The following is a 24,195-nucleotide window of genomic DNA, read 5'->3' as shown; positions in this document are numbered from 1 at the left end:
TATCTAATTCACCATTCATTTTTATGTTCAAATCATTTTATTCAGTCTTTTCTAATATTCTTATTTTTCGAGGTGAGATCATGGATTTGGGGTTTTCATCAGCCATTGAAATGAAGATTTAAATCATATCTTGCATGAAGTAGTACATCCTTACTCTAATAGGACTGTAAGATCACTGAGTATTGTTTAAATCAGGATAATCTAAAATCACTGTGTCTAGGTCTCAGTATATGAATATATGACAAGAATGTAAACAAATGTGATGCATGCACAGCTGCTTGGAATAAACATCTGCACTCATGTTACATAACTGATAGATTATTTTTCTGAGTTGCATTTCTCTGATTGTTGTATACAATATTGTGTATACTTCTGAATTATTTATAGAGAAACATTGAGATCTGTATGTATTTCTGAACAACTTATTATTGGAATTGTTTGGCCAAGAAAATAATTTAGTTTTCATCATTTCAGAAGTTAGTAATGCTATGAAAAATTATTGATTCATGATATCTCATGTTTTTTAGTGACAATTTAAAAATTGATATTTCTCCCCAGTCATTCATTTTTTTTTTTTTTTTTACCATGCCTGCATGTTTCCACACTACATGTAGTGTAGTGTACTTTCACGTGCAGTTGAAATGTATTGATTCTAGTGTATGATTCATATTACGAACAAGGAAAATAAGGACATTAAAATCACAATAATTGCACAATATGTAGCATTGCAATAAATTAAAATTGCTATATATTTTTTAAAAAAAAGGTAAGTATTGTGATAAAATTAAATTCCTGCATGAATCTGATCCTCGATTTAATGTTTGCCATTTTAATAAAAAGCTATTTGGTTTATATCAGATTAAAGAAGGTCAGCTCAAGCCTGAGTGAAAAAATTCAAATTATGTTTTACAATTCAAACGTTTTTATGAATATTTGTACATTGATCTATACATTATAAAAAGAACCAAACAACAACAACAACAATGCAACAATTCCTTAAAACAGTTTTATCGTATTGACAGTTCAACAGGTTTAAAAACACAGAATTTATTTTTACAGAAAAAGTATGAACTGAAGCATTCTCTCCAAACATGGAGATGTTTCCAGGACACATTGTTTTTAAAATCCTTTAGAATTCTAGAAAATTGGTGACGATGGCAGCGTTGTAGATCAGGTCTGAGATGTACCCCATGGAGGTCTGGGCTCCCATCTGCTGATGCTGGTGATGATGGTGTCCCTGGCCTGGAGTCACCTCCCAGTACGTGGTCTGATGGTTGGAAGGAACTACCTGGTCCACTGAAATGTGACCTCCCCCCCCAGATCCAGGTCCGTACACAGCTTGATGGGCCCCAAAAGGAGCCAAGTTCTTCAACGCCTGATAGGAGCGGGAAGGGGTCAGGTGCAGAGGCTGCTTGGACTGGTAATAGGATTCAGAAAGAAAACCAGTGAGAGCTGGTCCCAGGTGTTGCTGATGCTGGTGCCGTTGACGATCCTGGTCCCACTGACGAGACTCGGAGGATTTGGAGCAGCTGGGCGCCTGCTGCTGCTGATGCAGGAATGAGGAAGACGGGGGTGATGAAACGGGGTTGCTTAGAATCTGGAACCAGTCGGAGCACATCTGCTGTACGTCTTCAGAGGAGGGGTTCTGATCAGGTCTGAACATGTCAGTCAGGGTGTTTGGGGGAAGGATTGTGGAAGTTACAGACGATGGAGAGGGCTCCATAAAACTTCTGCCCTCTAGGAAATGCTTGGTGGACTTAGGAAGTCGTCCACTCTTCATGCTTCTGGCTCGTCTGTTCTGAAACCAAACCTGAACACAAGGACAAAGAGTTCAGAAATGTTGCAGCTGCTCTTATGATAAATGTTTGGCTTCTAACTTCTATTTGGGTTGTCGCTTAAAGACGCTGGAGACAATCATTTTTCATCAGAAATTATGTGTCGGGGGGATTTTCTGTTGTTTTTTCCTTTTTTAATCGGTACAGTCGTAATAATTGTTGCACACTTGGACTTCCAGGCGTGCATGGGTTGTTTTAACTCTTTTTAATCTGCATAAGAGGAACACAAATGTCAGCCGCACCATCTATTTAATACAGGCGATCAGCTCGGATGCCCGTCTTTACCTGAGGACCCCGAGGACCCCTGCTACCACTTAGCTGCCCTCAATGCTGCCTGTCTGCATCCTCCGCTTGGTAACCGTAATAAACATCCTCTATAAACATTGATCTTCAACCAGACATAGCGTGTAGCGACACATGAAGCTGCTCGTTATGTTCATTACTCACAACGGATCATTCTACATGCACGCGCACAGATGTGAACACTGGTTGAAATGCGTTCAGGCTTAAGGAGACATTGGTTTCATTCCGGTCGGCTATGTTCCGCCGTGTTTTCTTTTTTCGACCTAATTGAAGTTCTAGTCAGGGGATTCACTTCCAATCCTCGAGGTCTTGATTCCTGAGACTTTTATATGTGTCCCTGCTCCAACACACCTGAAACAAACGAATGGCTCATTATCTGCTTCTGTTTCAACCAGGTGTGTTTAATTAAGAAATTTCCCCCTGGGATTAAAAAAGGAATTCTGATTCTGATTCTAAAGGATAACAAATAAATATATACAGATAAATGCAGCAGGTAATATTGTTTTTACGGAGGTGGTGAAGGGGGGGCAGTGGGGGACTAGGACTGTGTTCATGAGCCTGGTGGCAGAAGGAAAGAAACAGTTTTTGTGTTTGGAGGTTCTGGTCCTGATTGCAGCCAATGACCTTCTCTGCAGAGTGGATGATTCGCTGCAGTCTGGCCTTGTCCTTGGCCGTAGCTGCAGCTGCAGCGTACCAGATGTTGATGGAGGAGCAGAGGACGGACTGGATGATGGAGCTGTAGAAGTTCACCATCATCTTTGTTGGCAGGAAGTACATCCTCTGCTGAGCTTTTTTGATGAAGGAGCTGATGTTCAGCTCCCACTTGAGGTCCTGAGTGATGATGGTTTCCAGGAAGCAGAAGTACTCCACAGAGCTCACTGTAGAGTCTCCCAGGGTGAGGGGGGTGAGGGGGGCTGGGTTCTTCCTGAAGTCTGCTATCATCTCCACTGTCTTTAAAGCGTTGAGCCCCAGGTTGCTCTGACTGCACCAGGACATCAGCCGGTTTGTCTCCCACCTGTAGTCAGACTCGTCTCCATCAGAGATGAGACTGATGATGGTCGTGTCGTCCACAAACTTCAGGAGTTTGACCGACTGGTGAGAGGAGGTGTTGGTGTACAGGGAGAAGAGCAGAGGAGAAAGAACACAGCCCTGAGGAGATCCAGTGCTGATGGGTCGGGAAGCAGAGATGGTTTTTCCCAGCTTCACGTGCTGCTTCCTGTCAGACAGGAAGTCTGTGATCCACCTGCAGGAGGAGTCTGGCACCTTCAGCTGGGAAAGCTTGTCCTGAAGGAGAGCTGGGATTACTGTGTTGAAAGCAGAGCTGAAGTCCACAAACAGGGTGCTGGTGTAGGAGCCTGGGGAGTCCAGGTGCTGGAGTCCCACAGAGATAATCTCTATAAATGCAGCTCTAAAATGTGCTCCAAGGTGCAAAATAATAACAGGGTGTAATTGACATGTGGTGAGTTCATCACTCTTTCAATTTGATTTAGTTGGACTTAAAAAAATAAATATTTAACTGAACTAAAATTGGTGTCAACTGCCAAATGTTTTTACATTTTTTCCAGTTATTGTGAATTTACTAAATCAGAAACTAATTGAGGCATTTGATCTACATTAACAGCATTTCAATATATATATATACGTATATATATATATATTTTTTTCTTCTATTTATTTTATTTTTTTTGAACTTTTCTTCAATATACATTTTGTTGTATTATCATACGTATATATAATTTGTTTTCTTTTAATTTTCTTGGATAATTCTCTTTTTCCTTGGTTTTAAAAGTTGCAAATGTGTCACTCTTTATTTCTGAATTGTATAGACTAATGTACTTTTTTTTGAATTACTAAACTAGAAAATCAAATGTTAAAACAAAATTTCTTAAGAAAATACAAAGTTTTTACAGGGAAACTAAATTTTGTCAAGCTTGTTTTATAAGACAATAAACAACAGTAGGCCTATGTGTTAAAAATCTAGCTTAACAAATGGCTACTTTGTATTCGTCACCATAACATGGACAACTGTCGGTCACATGCAGCCCTCAGGCTAATTCTGTGGTTCACCCAAAGTAAACACACAAAATGACTCCAAGAAGACACCAGAACCACAAAAATGCACAAAATAAAGGAAAATATACAAAATTACAACCTAAAACATACAAAACTAACAAAATACACAGCAATATACAAAATCCCGTAGAAATAAAAAGAAAGGCAACAAAAATACACAAATAATTTTGAAAACACAGATAAAGTCATTCAATGGCCACAAAAACACACAGAACACACAAAACAAAGACACAAAACACAGTAAGGACAGAATAATTCTCAAAATTACAGAAAAATACAAAGAATGACAACAAAAATACACAAAATGGCTCCAAACCCACACAAACCAACAACAAAAATACACAAAATGGCTCCAAACACACACAAAACAACAACAAAAATACATTAAAATGACAAAAACAAAATGACAACCAAAACACACAAACCGTTTATTATTTGCTGTATTATTAATAAGATGGGTCATTATTCTCAACGCTGACATGAATGTTGATAATGTGTCCCACTGATCAGACAATCACATTTTAAAAATGATAAAAGTTGACCATCATTGAGACTCAAAGCAAATGAAGAAATTAAAAGCTTCAAGTAAAGCAGGGTTTTTCAACCACTGGGCCGTGGCACATTTGTGTGCCGTGAGAGATCGTCAGTTATGCCGTGGTAAATTATTCAATTTCACCCAATTGTTCTAAAAATCACTTTTGAAAACTAACTAATTATTGTCTGCAAATATGCCATAGTGCTGCTGTAAGCCCCTCCCCATCCAAAAGCGACATAGTAATAAAATACATAATAAGTATAACAAAAATATATTTATATATAAAACATAAAATAATATACATTTTTTTTTTTTTTTACTTACTTTTATCTGTCCCATCACGTGTATCAAGTATGCAAATAATGATAGATGTAATGTATATATATATATATATATATATATATATATATATATATATATATATTTTTTTTTTTTTTTTCATTTGTATTCAAAACACTTTGATAAGAAAGACTGTATATTTTTAATATAGGCTACAAAGTATAGCTGCACAATTAATCACATTTTAATCGTGATCATGATTTTGGTTGAAACGATTAAATTAACCTGATCATCGGTAATATTTACACTTAAAATACAGCTCTGCACTCTGTAATAGTGTATTTATTCAGTTAGCCTTTGGTACATTTTAAATTATTGGGTACATTTAAAAGATTTTTTTTTAAATTAGAATGCCATTTTAAATCTTATTTTTGCACTGTAAACTGTACACATATTGTTTGTTTAAAAGTAGTGCCCTAAAAACACAGATTTTCTCTAATATGATTATTAATTGTGATTATAATCGTAATTACAATATTGATCAAAATAATCGTAATTATCATTTTCGCCATAATCGTGCAGCCCTACTACAAAGTTTTTTTTAATTACATTTTCGGTTGGTGGTGTGTCTTGGGCATTTTTTTCCAATGAAAAGCTGCACAATGGCTCAAAAAAGGTTGAAACCCCCTGAAGCAAAGGACCATAACACCACTATTTATTCAGACTGGTTTTAGTAAAGCCTGCCTGTGGGCAAAACAGAGACAAACCAGTACTTCGGGAATACCTTATAATGAGAGGAAAACCACCTTCGGTCTTTCATGAATAGTGTAATAATGTATGAAGGACTATGCAGAACTTTACACAAGAACCAGGATCTTTTTAAAACAGGAGGTGAATGATTTCCTCACCTGGATCTTACTCTCGGGCAGGTGGGTGTGGACGGCCAGCCGCTCTCTGAGGGTGATGTCCGGGTAGGGCGTCACTGCGAAGGCCTGCTCCAGCTCAGACAGCTGGGCTCTGCTGAAGATGGTTCTCTTCCTCTTCCTCTGACCCTCACACAGGCCGACGGATGCGTCAGGGTCCGGGGTGGACACGGAGCTCTGCCCGGGGACGTCTGACCGCAAGAACACCGACAGACACCAGAATAAGAGGCTTTGTTTTGTTTTTTCACTTTAATTTGTCAAATATTGAATCCAGTTATTATTATGACATGTTAAGGTTTAATTTATGTAGACGACTTTCTTTCTTTTTCTTTTTTTTTCAGGAAATTTGCTTTAAAAGTAAGGCAAAATACAACTTGTTCAGGGATTTTACTTTGAAAATCAATTTACTTTGAAAGTAAAGTAAAAAACAATTTCATTCACTATATGTGCTTTGATATTAACTTTACTTTAAAAGTAATTTATTTTTAAAATACAATACAATTCTTTTTTAGGAAATTAACTAAAAATAATAAATGCACTTTGAAAGTAATTTACTTTGAAAGTAAGAGACTATTTTTTTTTTTTCAGGAAAAAAACTGTCTGAATAAATGAAACCTTAACATATATTTTTTTTTCATTAAAAAGAAAATAAAAGGAACTTGCTGTATTTAAAAAATATTATAATTGTTATTATTATTATTATTAACAATAATAATAATAATAATAATAATAATAATAATAATAATAATAATAATAATAGTAATAATAATTCCTTTTTAATACTTTAAATAGTATTTTGAAATCCCTATGTTAAATATTGTTGTACAAATAATTAAAAATTGCTATATTATTCATCTGTACAGTAATATGGTATTTCTATATTTTATTTACACAAACTATAATCTATGGACACTTTTTAAGTGAAAACAAAATTAAATTAAAATAATATGTTGACACGAGTTAAAAACAGTGTAATAAGCTCACCTTTAATGTGCTGCTGCCCTTGAAACAACATCTTTAAATCCATCATGTCTTTCTGCTGGTTGTGCTTCAGGATGGGGAAATCTGAGTCCATGAAGAGCTGATCCATAACTTCCACTAACATTCACTGCCTGGGCTTCAATAAAGCTGACGGTTGAGGAGTCAGAAGCTTCTTATACAGGGGAGGAATCCACTGGGATCAGATGGGATGGGAAGCACTACAGCGCAGAGCAGCAGCCACAGCAGAAATCCAGGTGTTACACATGGCTCTGATCTTTTGTTACTCCCATTGTTTTCATGCTGGATCATGAGTTCCTCAGCTGCACAGAAAGCCCACAGAGTTTGTTTTCTATGATCAAACTTGTTTTTTTATCTTCTATACATTGATCCTGTACATTAAATATATTAAATTTAGTCACTGGTTTTTCTCCCCAACTGGGTCAGGGAGCTATTTATTTAACTGGACTCATAATGACCCCTTTTTCCACAAAACAACGCGCTGTGAGATTATAACACTTTATAATCTTTGTTATCTGCCTTATTCTCCTGTCCAGCTATTCACTTCAAACCCTACAGTATGTGTAATCAGAGACCATTGACCAACACGAGCCAGGTCTGGGTGGTAAATTCATAACAAATGAAATGATTAGCACATACAGAATACTACCAAATCAAAGTGAAATAACTGCATATATCAGCCATTAATGTAATCCTTGGGTAAGGGATGCAATTAATTTTTATCCATATTGATACTTATTTAAAATGTTAACAAGATAAATATTAGAGAAACATGTTAGTCAGTGTAAAATGTAGATTGATATTAGGGCTGGGCCAATAACAGATTTTGCTGGACTATAAATTGTTCTATGATAAACGATATTATTTAAAAATGTTTTTAGACCAAATTAACCACTAATATAACATATCATAAAAATACAAATACACCCTTTCAAATGCAATTAACTTGTATTTCTCTTTAGTCTTTTTTTTTAACCATTGTAATTGGTTATCCGGGGCTGGGTCGCGGAGGCAGCAGTCTCAGCAGAGATGCCCAGACCTCCCCATCCACGCACACCTCCTCCAGCTGTTCTGGGGGAACCCCGAGGTGACACTAGGCCAGCTCAGAGACATAGTCCCTCCAGCGTGTCCTGGGCCGTCCACGAGGCCTCTTCCCAATAAGACATGCCTGAAACACCTCCCGAGGGAGGCGACCGGGAGGCATCCGAAACAGATGCCTGAGCCACCTCAACTGGCTCCTTTTGACGTGAAGGAGCAGCGACTCTACTCCGTGCTCCTCCCGAGTGACTGGGCTTCTCACCCTATCTCGGAGGGTGCGCCCAGCCACCCTGCAAAGAAAACTCATTTCGGCCGCCTGTATCCGCCATCTTGTCCTTTCGGTCATTACTCAAATCTCATGACCATAGGTGAGTTTAGGAACGTAGATCGATCGGTAAATTGAGAGCTTTGCCCCCCGACTCAGCTCCCTCTTCACCACAACAGTCCGATACAGCGACCGCATCACTGCTGACGCCGCACCGATCCGTCTATCGATCTCACGCTCCATCCGACCCTCACTCATGAACAAGACCCTGAGATACTTGAACTCCTCCACTTGAGGCTAGGACTCTCCACCGACCCAGAGAGGGGAAGCTGCCTTTTTCCGGTGGAGAACCATGGCCTCAGATTTGGAGCAATCAATCAATCAATCAATCAATCAATCAATCAATCAATCAATCAATCAATCAATCAATCAATCAATCAATCAATCAATCAATCAATCAATCAATCAATCAGATTGATGGAGGTGCTGATCCTCATCCCGACCGCTTCACACTCGGCTGCAAACCGCCCCAGTGCACGCTGAAGGTCCTGATTTGATGAAGCCAACAGAACATCATCAACTGCATTAAAATAAAATGGATTCTGTCTATGTTAGCAAAAAAAAATGCACTTTAATAAATATCACAAACAAAAACATTAAAATAGACCCTGTCTCTGTTAAGAAAAAAAACACCTCAAATTCAAAACCACACATAACCAGATCAATAAATAAAATGGTTTATCAAGTCTCCCTCAAAAAACAAAATTGCACTTGTGATAAATATTAAACATTGAGGCACAGAGGTATATAAAATAGTTGTACATTCCTTAAAAGACAACACTTCCAATCCAGTTTGAACCTTTGTTAACAAAAATGCCATCGGCCCCGCCTCCCCGTTTCTTTCTGTTCCCTTTTCTTAAACCGTACAGAGTGGACCAAATAGTTTCTGGTTTACTCCGTTCATTCTGCTATAAAACAAACATGGTCAGGTGTTGATTGTGAACCCCCAGGTCATCCAGCCTGTGTGGAGGAGAAAGACGAGGAAAACAAAATACTTAGACTTAGTTTGGTTGCTAGCCCCGCTCGGCATCCCCGCTTCTGCTTCTGATCACACCGCTTACGTCTCCTCTGCTGGCGGACACCGCTGGTACGAGGCTCCGCTGCTTCACAGGCCACTGGGTGTAGCCGGCGTAGCACTCCAAAGCTACGTAGTAGGTCCAGAGTAACCTAAATCTAAGATTGCCTGGTGGTGGTATACTATTTTAGAGTAATTACGCTGCAGGTTCACTGAGAATTTATTAGAACTGACTGAGTTATCTAATGTTTAATATCCGTTGCTAACACTAGCCTCTGCAGCCAAATATGCAAACATATGGCAATATACTGAGGCCGGCAACTTTACTGAGTTAATTTTATTTTATCGATTATCGGTCCAGGCCTAATTGATATATATTGAGAAGGTTGTGTATTTTCTTCATTGTGGCTCTGTATATCACAACATATAACAGACAGTGTAGAGAATGTGTCAAACTCAAGGCCTGGGGGCCAAATCTGGCCGTCTAGTGCAGTGGTTCTCAAACTTTTTTGGCTCAAGTACCCCCTTTCTCTTATTTCTAATTTAAAGTACCCCTTTTTGTCCGACTGCAACACTTTACTTATTTAAAAACAACTATAGAGCATAATGATAGAATGAACGAGTGATAACACACATTTTAAAGAATCTAATTTTGTAAATATAAGTGGAAATAAACAATATTTAGTGCAGTGGTTCCCAACCTCTTTTGGATCGTGACCCCATTGTGATAACAAGAATTTCTGGTGACCCCAAAGACATTTTTTTCTAGAATTAGTCTTTGATCATGTTTGAGCTCAGATTTAGTATTTTAGTATGAACTAGATTTATATTTCACAAAGTGAAACTATAGAAATACACTTGTTTAAGATTGTGTATTTGTTAAATAAAAAAACAATAATTAAAACATTTCAAAAATCTATTTTCATTTTTTTAGAATTTCAGGAGACCCCATTTAAACTCCAGGCGTCCCCATATGGGGTCCTGACCACAAGGTTGAAAAACACTGATTTAGTGGCTCTTGAATAGATTTATTTCTGTATTTTTTTTTAATCATGTCCAGTCATCTCACACCTGGTGTGGGACTGACACTTTATTTGTTATTAGTCATCTCTTTCTCTCTCATGTTCCCCCCCGCATTATTAATAAATAATTTAGTTGTAGATACCTCAGCTGCTCCAAATTCATACATTCAATGAAACTCCACATTATTTGCAGGCACTCCATATTCTCCCGTCAAAATCTGTCGGAAGAACTCTCACTTTTTCTAAAATGCTGCAATTTTTCACAAGAATCCCACAAAATTCCTCTAAATTACACAAAAACTGTGTCACAAAATGAAGAAGTTTTAAAATTGGAGATGCTGCATGGACTGATGTATTGCTTACTTACTGCATACTGTATATAAGTTATAATAAAAGTGAAAAATAGGCTCCAATGTTGAAATTCCTTCCCCGTGCCCAACATTGATGACCCACGACATGAGACCAAACTGCTCCATATGTCAGAGTTTGACACACCTGGATTAGACTGTAACATAATGATGACTAAAGGGAGTTATGTAGGAAAGGAAATAAACTACTCAAGGTTCCAAACATTCCACACTCGGTCCCTTCAGTGCTCACTGCTGCTGCATTTTCCACAACATTCACTTGATTTAAATCTAAATACTATTAGTTACACCTGCTGCACTTACAGAGCTGGTAGTTTCATTTCAAACTCATTAATATGGTGTGAAGAGCTGAAAAGCAGAAAATCGTTTATTATTTATGAAAGTGCAATATTTCTTCAAATGATTAATAAAAGAAAGTCTCTCTTTGCACAGTTGCCGTACGGACAACCCCCCGTGCTATTGGTACGGTTACCGAAGTATATGTATGTAGTGTCTTAGGTTTAGGTTTAGGTTATAACCCCATCGCAACAATTTTTATGGTTAGGGTTAGGTTTAGTCTTAGTCATGTGACCTAAACTGGCCAAATAGAGGCGCTGCGTACGGATAGAATGTCGGTATATTGATACGGCAACCGTACAGATAGCCACTGGCTTATTAAATGTTGTACTTTGAAATAAAGTTTGTTTAATGTATTCCTGTTTGTGGGAAAGATAAACTATAGAGGTGTTGGTTCCTTTGAGGATTACTGTACTTTACTGTACTGTTATATTTGATCACAAAGAAATCACAAAGTTCCCTGTTTTCCAAGTCACAACCCATAATGTACATTTTAATCTATGCGTTATGTTCTATTATGTATTTGCAATATTGCTTTAGTACAGGATGAAGGTCACGTGCATAAATCAGATCAAGTTTGTAGATCATCTAAAAACAGTGAAGTTTGACTTGTGCCTAATCCAGATAATATATACTGTATATACTGGCCCGTGATAATTCATTCTTCATTTACTGAAATCAATGATGGCATCATAAATTTATAAATGTCCAAACACATTGACTTCTGTAGGTCAGATCAACGCCTTCACCTGCTTGTATTTTATTTTCTTAATCCATATTTCCTGCTTTCAATGCACCAATGTTCACTTTAGTCATTCTTGGACACAACTTTGACTCTATTTGTTGAATTTTTTTTTTTTGAAAACTCAAAAACACACCTGGTTTGCCATTTAAAAACACATCATGCACTTTATTATCTTGTTGTCACTCTTTAATATCCTCATTATTTCTCAATCCTCAGGAACAAATATTTCCTCTTTCGTGCAAAAGATTAACATTGACATACATGTTGTGATGTGAATACAAATGATACAGTTCTCTCCAAATTTATGCTTACTTGTATTTTGTTATAGTGAGACTTTACACACATCAACAGATTCACTGTATAAACACAAATCATTTATCCTTTCATTTGTGTATCGATTTTATACCAGTGTTCATTTAGATGCAGTTTTAGTCGTAGTCTTTTGACTTAGTTTTAGTCCAAATTTCCAATTTATAGTCTATTTTTAGGCAACTAACTGATATTAAGATTTTAGTTGACTAAAGCAGTTACAGATATAGTCGACTAAAATATAAAGCATAAGAGTTTATGCATAAAATAAAACCATTGATCAACCTGATATGGGATAGAATTGGACTTTGGACAAAATAATGGTTGAAGAAAAATCTATATAATTTGACTTGGTTTCTGTTTAGATTTTTTCTTCTTCTAATTATTCATAGTCTAGTTATTGTCACTTAAAAAAAAACAAAAAAAAAACATAGTCGACAAAAACTATGACGGAAAAGGTTTTGTCAACAAAATGAACATTGGTCTCTACTTTTCCACCAACAGTAGGAGACTTCTTCTCAAAGTTCTCTATTGTCCAAGTTGTTCTGCCCTTTAGCTCCAGAGATGCAGCAGTGACAGCAGATGAGACTTTGACTGAGCATCACTCAAACTTGCGTAGATGGTTGTACAGAGACTGGACGTAGGTGAAGACGCACATCGGGTCCGGTTTGTGACCCATGATCATCATGTCCTCCACCTCGATGAGCCGGTCACAGTTTGCCTTCGTCCTAGAGAGAAAAACACACACAGATATGAGACCTTTCTTCATGTCATTAATACCATCTCCATAGTTTCATATGCTTTTTCATTTGTGGAACAGTGGACTCTACTAAACCCTTAACTGTGTCTCAAACATTGGTTCCCCAAGGCTTAATCTACAAATTTAAAATAATGACTTGAATTTAAAGTGCAATTTATTTAAAAAACAAAAAATACCATGCAACTTTTATGTGATTACTTCAATAGTTAGTAAATATGGTCTCTTTTGTTAAAATGTAGCTAATTATTGTCTCCTATTGTGTGAAGTGTGATTAAATGGCCTCTACATAATAATCCTGTTTTAATAAATTACAAGAAAATATAGTATTTTATTGAGTAATAGTAGTTAGTTTGTTGTAAATTTGTCAAAAAAATAGTGTGCTACATTGTGCTCTGTACGCCCAGGGGTACACGTACCCCTGTTTGGGAACCACTGGAATTCAGTAGCTGTAGCAACAATGTGTGGACGGATTGATGTTGTAGAAAAGCTCACTGGCCATTAGGAGCAGTACATAAAGTCACATGACTGGTGAAAAGTTATGAATACAAATCCATCCATCCATCCACCCACCCACCCATCCACCCATCCATCCATCCATCCATCCATCCATCCATCCATCCATCCACCCATCCATCCATCCATCCATCCATCCATCCATTTTCTGACACACTTGCTCCTTTTTCAGGGTCGTGGGGGTCTGCTGGTGCCTATCTCCAGCTTTCTTATTCAACATTAGGCGGGGGTACATCCGGGACAGGGCACCAGTCCATCACAGGGCAACACACAAACAACCATTCACACTCACATTCACTCCTACGTTCCAATCTAGAGACTCCAATACACCTAACAGTCATGTTTTTTGGATTGTCGGAGGAAGCCAGAGTAACCGGAGAAAACTCACGCAAGCACAGGTAGAACATGCCAACTACAGAAAGAACCCCAGTGTCCACCCAAGGGCTTGAACCCAGGACGACATTTATGAATACATAAATGAATAAAAGTAAAATATGGAATCAAGGCAAGGTGTCAAACTCATTTTAGTTCAGGGGCCAGATATGGAGCAGTTTGATTTCAAGTGGGCCAAAGATTTTATGCAGTAAAACGAGTAATTTCAACATTATTCTGCCCTAGTTTAAACTTCTACGTATACATAAAATATCCAACCAATATATGATAGATATCAGTCCCAACAGGATCTTTACTTTACATTTCCTAGATTTTGTGACCAATTTCTATTTAACTAAAGGAAACATTACGTGACAGTTTGAGGAAAATTGAAGGATTTTGTAAGAATTTTGAGTTTTTTCAACAGTTTAACACTAAAAACTAGTGCAATCATGATATAAGCAGCACAAGTGCTGAGTTTCATTTACACAATGATTAATGTTTCTTCTGTAATTTTTAAGTTCTCCTGCGGGACAAACTGGATGCTACAAAGGGCCAGATTTGGCCCTTGAGTTTGACACGTGTATTAAAGGAACCAGAGTTGGTGTTATGTGGTTAGCTGGTGCACCTCGCTTCTTGTGATCAACTTCCGTGTGTGTGTGATGGCTGATGTTGGTAGCGCTAAGCAGTGTTTGGAATAACGCCGTTTAAAATAACGGCGTTCGGTAACAGCGGTTTTTTTACAGTAACGGGGTAATCTAACAAATTACTTTTTACGCTGTTACAACGCCGTTAACGTTACTGAACACACACACACACACACACACACACACACACACACACACACACACACACACACACACACACACACACACACTACAGATTTGATGAAGCAGCAGAGATGGTGAGCGTGGAGCAGTCTGATGAAAAGTTGGCATTTTTAAGGTGACGATACAAACACTACTTTAAATTAATTGTGAAGTGTTCATTATATCCAGGAGTGAAAACTTTGTTGACATCCGTTGTAAGAAACTCAAATTTAATGAAGCACCTCATGACACACGCATCTAAAACATCTGAATTCTTTGACATAAAGCAACTTTTTTTTTTTTTAACAGTAACGTAAATAGTTACTTTCTTTGCTAATGAGTTACTTTTATTATAGAGTAATTCAGTTACTAACTCAGTTACTTTTTGGAACAAGTAGTGAGTAACTATAACTAATTACTTTTTTAAAGTAACATTTCCAAGTATTAAAACATGAAAATCATTTTTTTACTGAACTTAGAAAAGCTGTGTCATTATTTTTGTAAAAGTCTCTAATCATAATTTTTCTAACATCTATTGTTTGACTTGCACCACCAACACAGTCGATAGTCACTTACCAGTTTATTTGGATACTACTGGGACTTTAATGCCACAAAACCAAACTCAAGTGAGCAGCTTTTTACTAAAGACTGATGAAAGGTGCTGTCCCATGATGCCACTTTGTATTATTTTATTATTATATTGTCACACAATGTATCGTCCCACCTTTATTCCTTGGTTATATCTTAAGTAAACATGTGAATGTTTGTTTAAACAATGTTGGTGAAATACTAATATAGTTTTTCTTTTAAAGTTGTACAGTATTAATGTGAAACAGCACAACTAGAGGCAGCCATTACCCGTCTGATGTATTATTCCATCTCTGATAAAAACATGTTTTTCTGTGAACAACTTTTACATGCAGGCCTCTGATGTAAATCTACAGTCTGATATGATTTGTGATCTGATTAAGGAGGTCAAATCTAAAGCTGCCACTGTAGATTGATTCTTTGAGACTTAATCCTGTTTTTAAGTCAAGCCAACTCAAATCTAGTGGACGAGATAACCGCTTCTACATCAAGTAGTTCTGTTAAACTGTTTATGATATATAACGTGAAGGTTTGGCATGTTGTAAATACAGGTTGGTATTTTCCTTTGCTGCGTAAACAAAAACAATTCTTGCTGAAAAACGGCACATTGACACTTATTCAGTCACACCAATTTGGATAGAAGCACATCTGACCATCCATCATCATCCATCCATCCATCATCATCCATCCATCCATCATCATCCATCCATCATCATCCATCCATCCATGCTTATTAAGTTGCAATCCTCTTAATCCTTTCCCATCTTCCTCAGGGCAAAGGTTGTTGTACATTAGATAAATCATTCAGTCCATCCCAGTTGTTCCACAGACAGACCATCACATACATTTACATCTATTGTCAGTTTAACATGCTTTTCAACAGTGGGAGAAACTCAGGCAACATACACATACTTAATGTCTAAAAATGTGATAGAACAGTGTTACCCAGGAGTGAGCAGGGCAGCTATACAAGATCTAAGTTGTATTACAATTCTGACATATTAGCCTGTAGTAGTAGGCCAACAAAAACTAAAAACCTAAAATGTATCACTATTAAAGTGCAAAAGCTGAAGAGAAACCAAAAGGAACTGTTTACAGCTTGTAGGTTGTGCGCCCTCTGGTGGATGCAAGCTCCAATGCATCAGCATTGTCAAAATCTGCTAATGCTAACTTCTACTGCTCCATGAAGCAGCCCCACATCCAGCTGTTGTATAGTCTCTATAGTGTGTTTGTATATGTTATATAGTCTGGAAGCACTCTGAAGTCTATCATGGTAGGTAGACGAGACATTTTATCATTAACTGTGACAGTGTTTGGTGTTTTTTTTTAAAGAAATTCTTCTTCTTGTCCTAATCACTACCTGGCTTTTCTGTCTTTTAGCTTATATATATATATATACAATTTTTTTTAAAGTACATGTTTAAAGCTACAGCTAGCAGCCTACTTGTTACTAAAAGAAGTTATGGGAAAAGGAATAATAACGTCAAAAATGTTAAAAAAGCAATACATCAAAGCTTGTTTACTCCTCCCTGCAAGCTGCAGGTTTAGCAGTAAAATGAAAAGAAAAGTCAACTTAAATTAAACATCTGTGCCTGTTTTAAACTTAGTAGAATATGACCAGAGATTGGCAATTTTTATATGTGTTTGTCAGATCAGAGGGCAACACAAGGCCAGCCCTAGACATCTTGGGGCCCTAAGGGGGATACCTTTTCGGGGCCCCACACTGCTAATTATGGCCAGTAAGGAACACAAATAACTGATTTCTTTAAATCCAGGCTGAGAACACAATTGCTGTCTGAATGTTGTGAGTGTAACTTCTGCTGGTCTCCCTTGAAAAAGAGGTTTTCCTGGATAAATAAAGGTTAAATAAATAAAAAACAAAGGCAGATACCTTATTCTGTTATAAACCAAATTAATATTTTTTTCCCTCTATGAAGATGATGGCCATAGTATAGTAACTGCTCCTCTAATGTCTGAATGATCGTCATTGTTGACATTAACTCTGATGAACCACTTTAACCTTGAGAGTAAATAAAACAGAAAGTTAAACCCTGATTTTAACTGTATTCATAAATGATCATTTTCAATAAGCCAATAATACTTTATTTGCATAAGAAATTCCTTCAAATACACTTCTAACTCTGAACTATTCTACTGAGCAGAAACACAATGACGAAGGTAATAACTGCAAAAAGACTTTTTTTTGTTTGTTAAAAACAAGTAAAGTTAATAATGAATATGGATAGAAAGAATAAAAACAGTCATTGCAACAACATAAATATGAATAGTATTTATAAAGTGGTACATTTAATAGTTTAATAAAAAAAAGTAGCCTCAAAAGAAATGTAAAAAAAAAGTCTAAACACACAAATGAAAACCAACATTAAAATATTGTTTAGAACATTAAATTTTTTTTCATCTCCAACCACTTTTTAAATTATTTTTTCTTCTTCCTAAGAACTAGTTTGTTTTTCTTGTGTTTGAGAGGCAAAGTCGTTTATAATGTAATCACAGGAAATCTGGCTTCCAACCTTATGGTTGATACTGATAGTGACGTTGACTGTGTTTTTTAAGGATGGGGGGTGTTAACAAGTATAGCGGTTTGCTGTAAATAACAGGTTAAAGAAGTGTGATGGACAGCCATTGTGTGGGGGGCCCCTGATGGCCGTGGGGCCCTAAGCAGCCACCTAATCCGCCTAGTGGGGCAACATTTACAAAATTCATGTCAGCATTCAGAAGGACTATACGGAATAGAAAGAAAGGGTTTTGTGTATGTTTGTTGTTTTGTGTATTTTTCGTGTAGATTTCCTTTTATCGCGCTAACTTCCGGGATTTAATCAGCGTGTGCTGTCCTACTGTGCTGGCTAACATCTTACGGGGCTAAATCACCATGGTAACTTAAACTGAACACCTAACCTGGTCAGGACCAGGTTTTGTTCTGGCTAGGATCTGAGCAAGTATGAAAGTCCCGCCTCCTGACCAATCAGTTCTCTTAGAAAATGACCTGCCCCATAAAAGGAGGATCATTGTGTGAATTCGTCGCTGTGTGGATCTGATGTGACGCTGACAGGAGAGAGAATAATTATCCTTTCATTTACCTTTTGTTTTTGTTTGATGGACAGATAAATAAAATAAGTCAGCTGATAAAACGTGCGAGCATCGGGCGCTTTCAGACTGATTAATTAATTAATTAATTAATTAATTAATTAATTCATGTATTCTGTGGTGATGCAGAGAGCCTCAGTCCTGTAAGATAATATAAAATACAAATATTGTCCACCTTATGACGTAGGCTGATCTGTATGAACGCAGCATCAGAGTAAGGGTGCAATGATTAGTCGACAAAAATAGGTAACATAATCTGTCACCGACAAATGTATTTGTCGACAATTGTCGGTTTCGTCGTCGCCGTCTTCTTCAAGCTGTGGGCGGAGCTGAACATTGTTTTTTCATGAGGAGTGACTCATCTCACCTTCTATATATCTGTGGTCAGAGCTGTATGCACGTTACGGACGATATATCGGTAACAATATGTCGCTGTTACCGGGAGCTCAGCGCTGTCGACGCCGCTAACACACGTAGCTCTGCTGGTCACAGTCACAGTCTACCTGAAGCTGTGACGAGCAGCGACACATCACGTACCGCTACTCGGTTCAGACCAGACACTCACCCACCAAAGTCAACCAGTCTAACTTCCTCCATCCAAAGTCTCACAAACACACATGGTGACGGTGCTCTACTAAAGCATGCTAAGCTAACCTACCGACACATAAGACTGGGCTAAGAGCTAACGCTAACCATTGCATTAAAGGAACAGACCAAGTAAAATCTATACAGCTTACTCATTAAGAGCCACCGATTTATTAATGGTCAGATTTAACACTTGTATGGAACGCTAACATGTTACATGTTGTGTGAAATAAATGTTAGCATGAATAATGTTACAATTCATCCGTCCCAACTTGAGAAATGCAATTTATTTAATTATATTTCACATGTTCTCAGCTGGTCCTATTAGACTAATGTAACTATTGTGATTATTACACCAAAATATTCTGAATGATTTAATCGTCAGCTTGATCTGGTTTAATTATAGGAAATCAGAGAGATATTTATCAACCATAACTTTATGTAATTCATTAGTTATAAACTAAACTAGAATCAGCAGCAATGGTTTATATTAAACAGTAAAAACACTAATGTAGTTATTTTTGCTTTTCATGTGCTTTTTATTTATTATTAATGAGGAAATAAATTATATACACAATAACACTAATGGAATGACCAATATTCACAAACTTTTAAATGTGTAAATGCTATTACTGAAGCAGATTCCAGTGCTGATTTATTAAATTTATAGTGTTTGTAAGGAACCTGTTTTATTTATTGTTTTTATTTGTCATAATTTGCCCCAAGCCAAATTTAAAAGATTGTAGCAACATAGAGCAAGTAAAAGTATTTGTCATCCGATTAGTCGACTAATCGTTTCAATAATCGATGACTAGTCGACTATTAAAATAGTCGTTAGTTGCAGCCCTACATCAGAGCCACAGACAAGGTGAAAGTGAAACTGAAACTGATCAGAGTGTCTGTTTATTCTCAGTTTATAATTATAATAAGCATTAAAGGGGACATATCATTTTAGCCCTTAAATGCATTTTGTTGTATATTTAGAGTGCTTAGAAGTACAGAAAAAATCAAATTAGTCTCTTCAGGTGCTCCGTAGATATCTTTATATTCTGTTTTGCTCATATTTTTCAATCTGTTTCGATTTTTCTATTCTCTATTACGTTTTTAAAACTATTACATCACAGTATTTGCAGCGGAACTGCCAAATTAGTACATCAACTCCAGGCCCAACACTTCGAGCAATCCACCATTTTTATTTCTCGCTTTTATTTTGTAGTCCAAGCTCAAGGATGCCGAAGTTACGAGAGGATAAGTCAAAATGTTCGGTTGTTGGATGTAGTAACCCACACGCTTCATTACACCGTCACCCAGCATCAGAACCTTTTTAAAGTGCCTGGTTGAGTTTTATTTTTCACAGAAATGTACCCACATCTGTGGGTAAGGTCATTTTTGTGTGCGCGAAGCACTTCAAGGATGACTGCTTCTGCAACCTCCACCACTATAAAGAAGGATTTGCCGAAAGACTTTGTCTGATTGAGGGTTCAATTCCTTCTATCTTTGGAGATGACAAACAGAGCACTTCGGTAAGCTGTAAATAACGCTAAAAAGTGTGATGATCAGACGTTCCTGTCATTGTTGTTAGCATTAGCAGTTGCACCGTCTTCAGACTTCATATGTTAGCGCTGTGTGCTCGTTTTAGATCCTTGATGATATGGCCTACGTGATTTAATTTAAGTCTAAAGTTTTCATTAGTCATTTTATTTTGCCGTTTTTTTCTCCGAAAAGACTGTATTAAAATGCATTTCGTGACGTTAGCTTGGCGCTAGCGTTAGCTCGGTGCTTGTGTTAGCTCACTTGTTAGGGTTCTGCAGGTTCATCATCTTAATTTTCATCTCGCTCCGCCGGGTCAGACTCTGGCTCAAACATGTAAAGCTGGATGGACAAGTCTTCTGTTGTTGACATTTTGTAAATAACGTGTGAATAAAAAGTTTATGCGCCGCTACATAGTCGTATCTCTTCTATCAAACTACAAAAATGGCCGAGCAGGGTGGAGTTGAACCGAGTGTCACCTGAAGAGGGGGCGGGGTATGAAGTGTGTCATGCCCTCTACCTCTGGCATCTCCTGAATTGGTCCGTTGGCACCATCTGGTGGTCTCCATTCATCACTGTCCGGACTACTCACCTCTGATCATCAGGATTGCTTCCAGCTGCGGCGGGGAGTGGTCTCCCCACCTGCAAGTATTCACACCACTACTTAAGACATCGGCAGACCACAAACCAACGCCAAACCATAAACAGTGTTCACTTTGACCCTCTCTGCCGATGGGATCTCTCCTGCCTCCTTCCCACCTGCAACTACCATCACCTCTGAAATCCCTCAGCTCACTCCACCCTTCAGCTGGTTCTTCCCCACTCCTGTGCCAGGCTCCGTCGTTTCTTCCGTGTTGGCTGCAGCTCGAGCGTCTCCGTGTTCCTGCCCATTTGGGGTTCAGAGGTTTTCTTTGTTAGTTTAGCCCATTCTGAGTTTATGCCTTTAGACCTAGGATTTTGTTTGTTCGTCAGTAGTTTCCTGATCGTTTTTATTTAATCTTAGTATTGGGTCTCCCTCAGTTTGCTCAGCACTTCTTTAGTTTCTCCACCACCCCACTTAGGGCGCTGGTAGGTTTTCTGTTATATTCTGTTTATGGAATAAATCATTTAATTGTATCTGTGCCTCCTGTTGTGTTGTCTGCGCTTGAGCCTCAGTTCAGTCCCGTGACAGTATGGTTTGGCCATAATGAGCTCAGCAGACCGCACTACAGATGAGGCCTCAGCCGCTCATCATGCTGTAGTTAGTCATGAAGCGATTCTAGGCCGGCATGAGGAGCTACTCAAGACTCTCGTGTCTAGCGTTAAAGCTCTAATCAGCCAAATGTCTCACCTGACTGGTCAGCAGTCCGTGTTAGCATCTTCACTAGCTGCGTCAGGTTGCCAGCCTACCCCCATTAATGCCCCCGAGACGACGGTTGTAGGTTCTCCCTCTGCTCTGGCCACAGTAGGCCGTGAACCCACGGTTCCGGTTCCTGAGCGCTATGCTGGAGATCTCGGCTCGTGCCAGGCCTTCCTGACTCAGGTTTCACTCGTCTTTGAGTTACAACCGACCTCCTACGCGTCCGATAGGGCTAAAATCGCATATCTAATTGGCCTTCTACGAGGGCCTGCACGGGACTGGGGAACAGCTGTGTGGGAGAAACAGGGGGAGATCTGCACCTCCTACTCCCGCTTCTCTGCAGACATGAGGCGCGTCTTCGATCACCCAGTTCGGGGGCGAGACGCTGGAGATCGCCTCATGGCCCTGAGGCAGGGGGTCCGCAGTGTTGCAGAGTACTCCGTGGAGTTCCAGGCCCTTGCAGCTACCAGTGGGTTCAACGATCCGGCCCTCCAGAGGTCATTCTATGGGGGACTGTCCGAGGCTCTGAAAGATGAACTCGCCACCAAGGAGGAGGTGGGCAGCCTGGAGGCCCTAATCTCCCTCGCCATCCGGCTTGACAATCGCTTGAGGGAGAGGCGCAGAGAGCGCTCACACTGGAGGGACTCTGCACCCTCCCGCCGACTGAGTCCCACTCTCCAGCCTGCTACGCCCACACCGTGCCCTGAGGCTGCCTCCGAGGTCATGGAGGCACTTCATTGCTTCCTGCCCCAAGGGACCAGCAAAAAAGAGGGCTCACTCGTGACAGGGAGTCTACGAGTGAGTCGGACTGCTTCCACCTCCCCTCATCTGCTACAGCTACCCGCTACACTCAGCTACCAGAACCACTCACTTTCTGTGACCGTGCTGGTGGATTCTGGGGCCGAGGAGAACTTCCTGGACTCGGCCCTCGCCAGGCAGCTCCACATCCCGTCAATGCCACTGGATTCTCCCGTAGAGGCCCGTTCTCTCAACGGCCTCCCCCTGGCCACGATCCGCCGGAAGACAGTTCCTGTTACCCTCCGGTTAGCAGGTAATCATCACGAAACACTAACTTTTCACTTGCTGGAGCATTCTCGCCCACAGTTGGTGCTGGGGCACCCCTGGTTGATTAAACATAACCCCTCTATTGACTGGTGCGGCAGCCAGGTTAAGTCCTGGAGTACTGGGTGTCATGCTAACTGTCTCCGTTCAGCCCCATCCCCTGCTCCTGTAAATCCCAGGCCAGACCCTCGGCCTCCAGACCTGTCCGGCGTTCCTGAGGTTTACCATGACCTAGTTCCAGTCTTCAGTAAGGAGGATGCCCTATCCTTGCCTCCTCACCGGCCCTACGACTGTGCCATTGAGCTCCTGCCTGGAGCCACCTTGCCCTCTGGCCGTCTGTACAACCTCTCTAAACCCGAGCAGGCTGCCATGGAGACATACATCAGGGACGCCCTGGCAGCAGGTATCATTCGGCCCTCCACTTCTCCGGTAGGTGCGGGATTCTTTTTTGTGAATAAGAAGGACGGGTCCCTGCGACCCTGTATTGACTTTCGGGGCCTAAATAATATAACCGTGAAGAACAAGTACCCTCTACCTCTGATAAACTCTGCCTTCACCCTTCTCCACGGGGCCAAAGTGTTCTCCAAACTAGACCTGAGAAATGCTTATCATTTAGTGAGAATAAGAGAGGGAGATGAGTGGAAGACGGGTTTTAATACCCCCCTGGGACACTTTGAGTACTTAGTAATGCCCTTTGGCCTCACGAATGCTCCCGCCGTCTTCCAGAACCTGGTTAACGATGTGCTCCGGGATATGATCAACCGCTTTGTGTTTGTCTACATAGACGATATCCTGATTTATTCCAGAGACCAGGAGGAACACGTCCGCCATGTCCGCTTGGTTTTGGAGCGCCTGTGGAAGAACCGCCTTTTTGCTAAAGCGGAGAAGTGTGAGTTTCACATTACTACTGTATCTTTCTTGGGTTTTGTCATCTCCCCAGGACGTGTGATGATGGACCCGGCCAAGCTATCGGCTGTCTCCGAGTGGCCCCAGCCAGAGACCCGGAAACAGTTACAGCGTTTTTTGGGCTTCGCTAACTTTTACCGCCGCTTCATCCGTGATTATAGTAGGGTGGCAGCCCCTCTCACAGCCCTGACCTCCACCTCAATTCCCTTCCAGTGGACCCCCAAGGCCGAGCAAGCATTCCAGTCCCTCAAGGTACGCTTTACCTCTGCTCCTATCCTTGTTCAGCCAGATCCCCACCTTCAGTTTGTGGTCGAGGTGGATGCATCTGACTCCGGGGTTGGGGCCGTACTCTCCCAGAGGACCCCATCTGACCAAAAGCTGCATCCCTGTGCCTTCTTCTCTCGCCGCCTGACCCCAGCAGAACGGAACTACGATGTGGGGAACCGGGAACTGCTGGCGGTCAAGCTCGCTCTAGAGGAGTGGCGTCACTGGCTGGAGGGGGCAGAGCACCCATTCATTGT

At 39.7% G+C, this 24,195-nt stretch overlaps 2 protein-coding genes across 2 annotated transcripts in view; both read right to left on the bottom strand.

Annotated features, from left to right (window-relative positions):
- Positions 1-1,129: 1,129 nt before the first annotated feature.
- LOC114473984 (homeobox protein SEBOX-like) lies at positions 1,130-7,038 on the bottom strand. The gene is made up of 3 exons (XM_028463811.1): positions 6,933-7,038; positions 5,934-6,139; positions 1,130-1,810 (listed from the first exon to the last, which is right to left on the bottom strand). The coding sequence occupies exons 1-3, from the start codon at positions 7,036-7,038 to the stop codon at positions 1,130-1,132; spliced, it is 993 nt and encodes a 330-aa protein (XP_028319612.1).
- Positions 7,039-11,781: 4,743 nt separating this feature from the next.
- The window catches only part of smtnl (smoothelin, like), a 33,571-nt gene continuing 21,157 nt past the window's right edge, over positions 11,782-24,195 (bottom strand). The window contains exon 10 of the mRNA XM_028464427.1: positions 11,782-12,833. Within this exon, the coding sequence (XP_028320228.1) occupies positions 12,707-12,833 (127 nt within the window). The 3' untranslated portion in view covers positions 11,782-12,706. The remainder of the gene's footprint in view (positions 12,834-24,195) is intronic.

This window comes from Gouania willdenowi, chromosome 13 (assembly GCF_900634775.1).
Source record: "Gouania willdenowi chromosome 13, fGouWil2.1, whole genome shotgun sequence".
NCBI lineage: Eukaryota > Metazoa > Chordata > Actinopteri > Blenniiformes > Gobiesocidae > Gouania > Gouania willdenowi.
The sequence above is the reverse complement of the archived record's forward strand: the minus strand, read 5'-3'. Positions and strand labels throughout refer to the sequence as shown.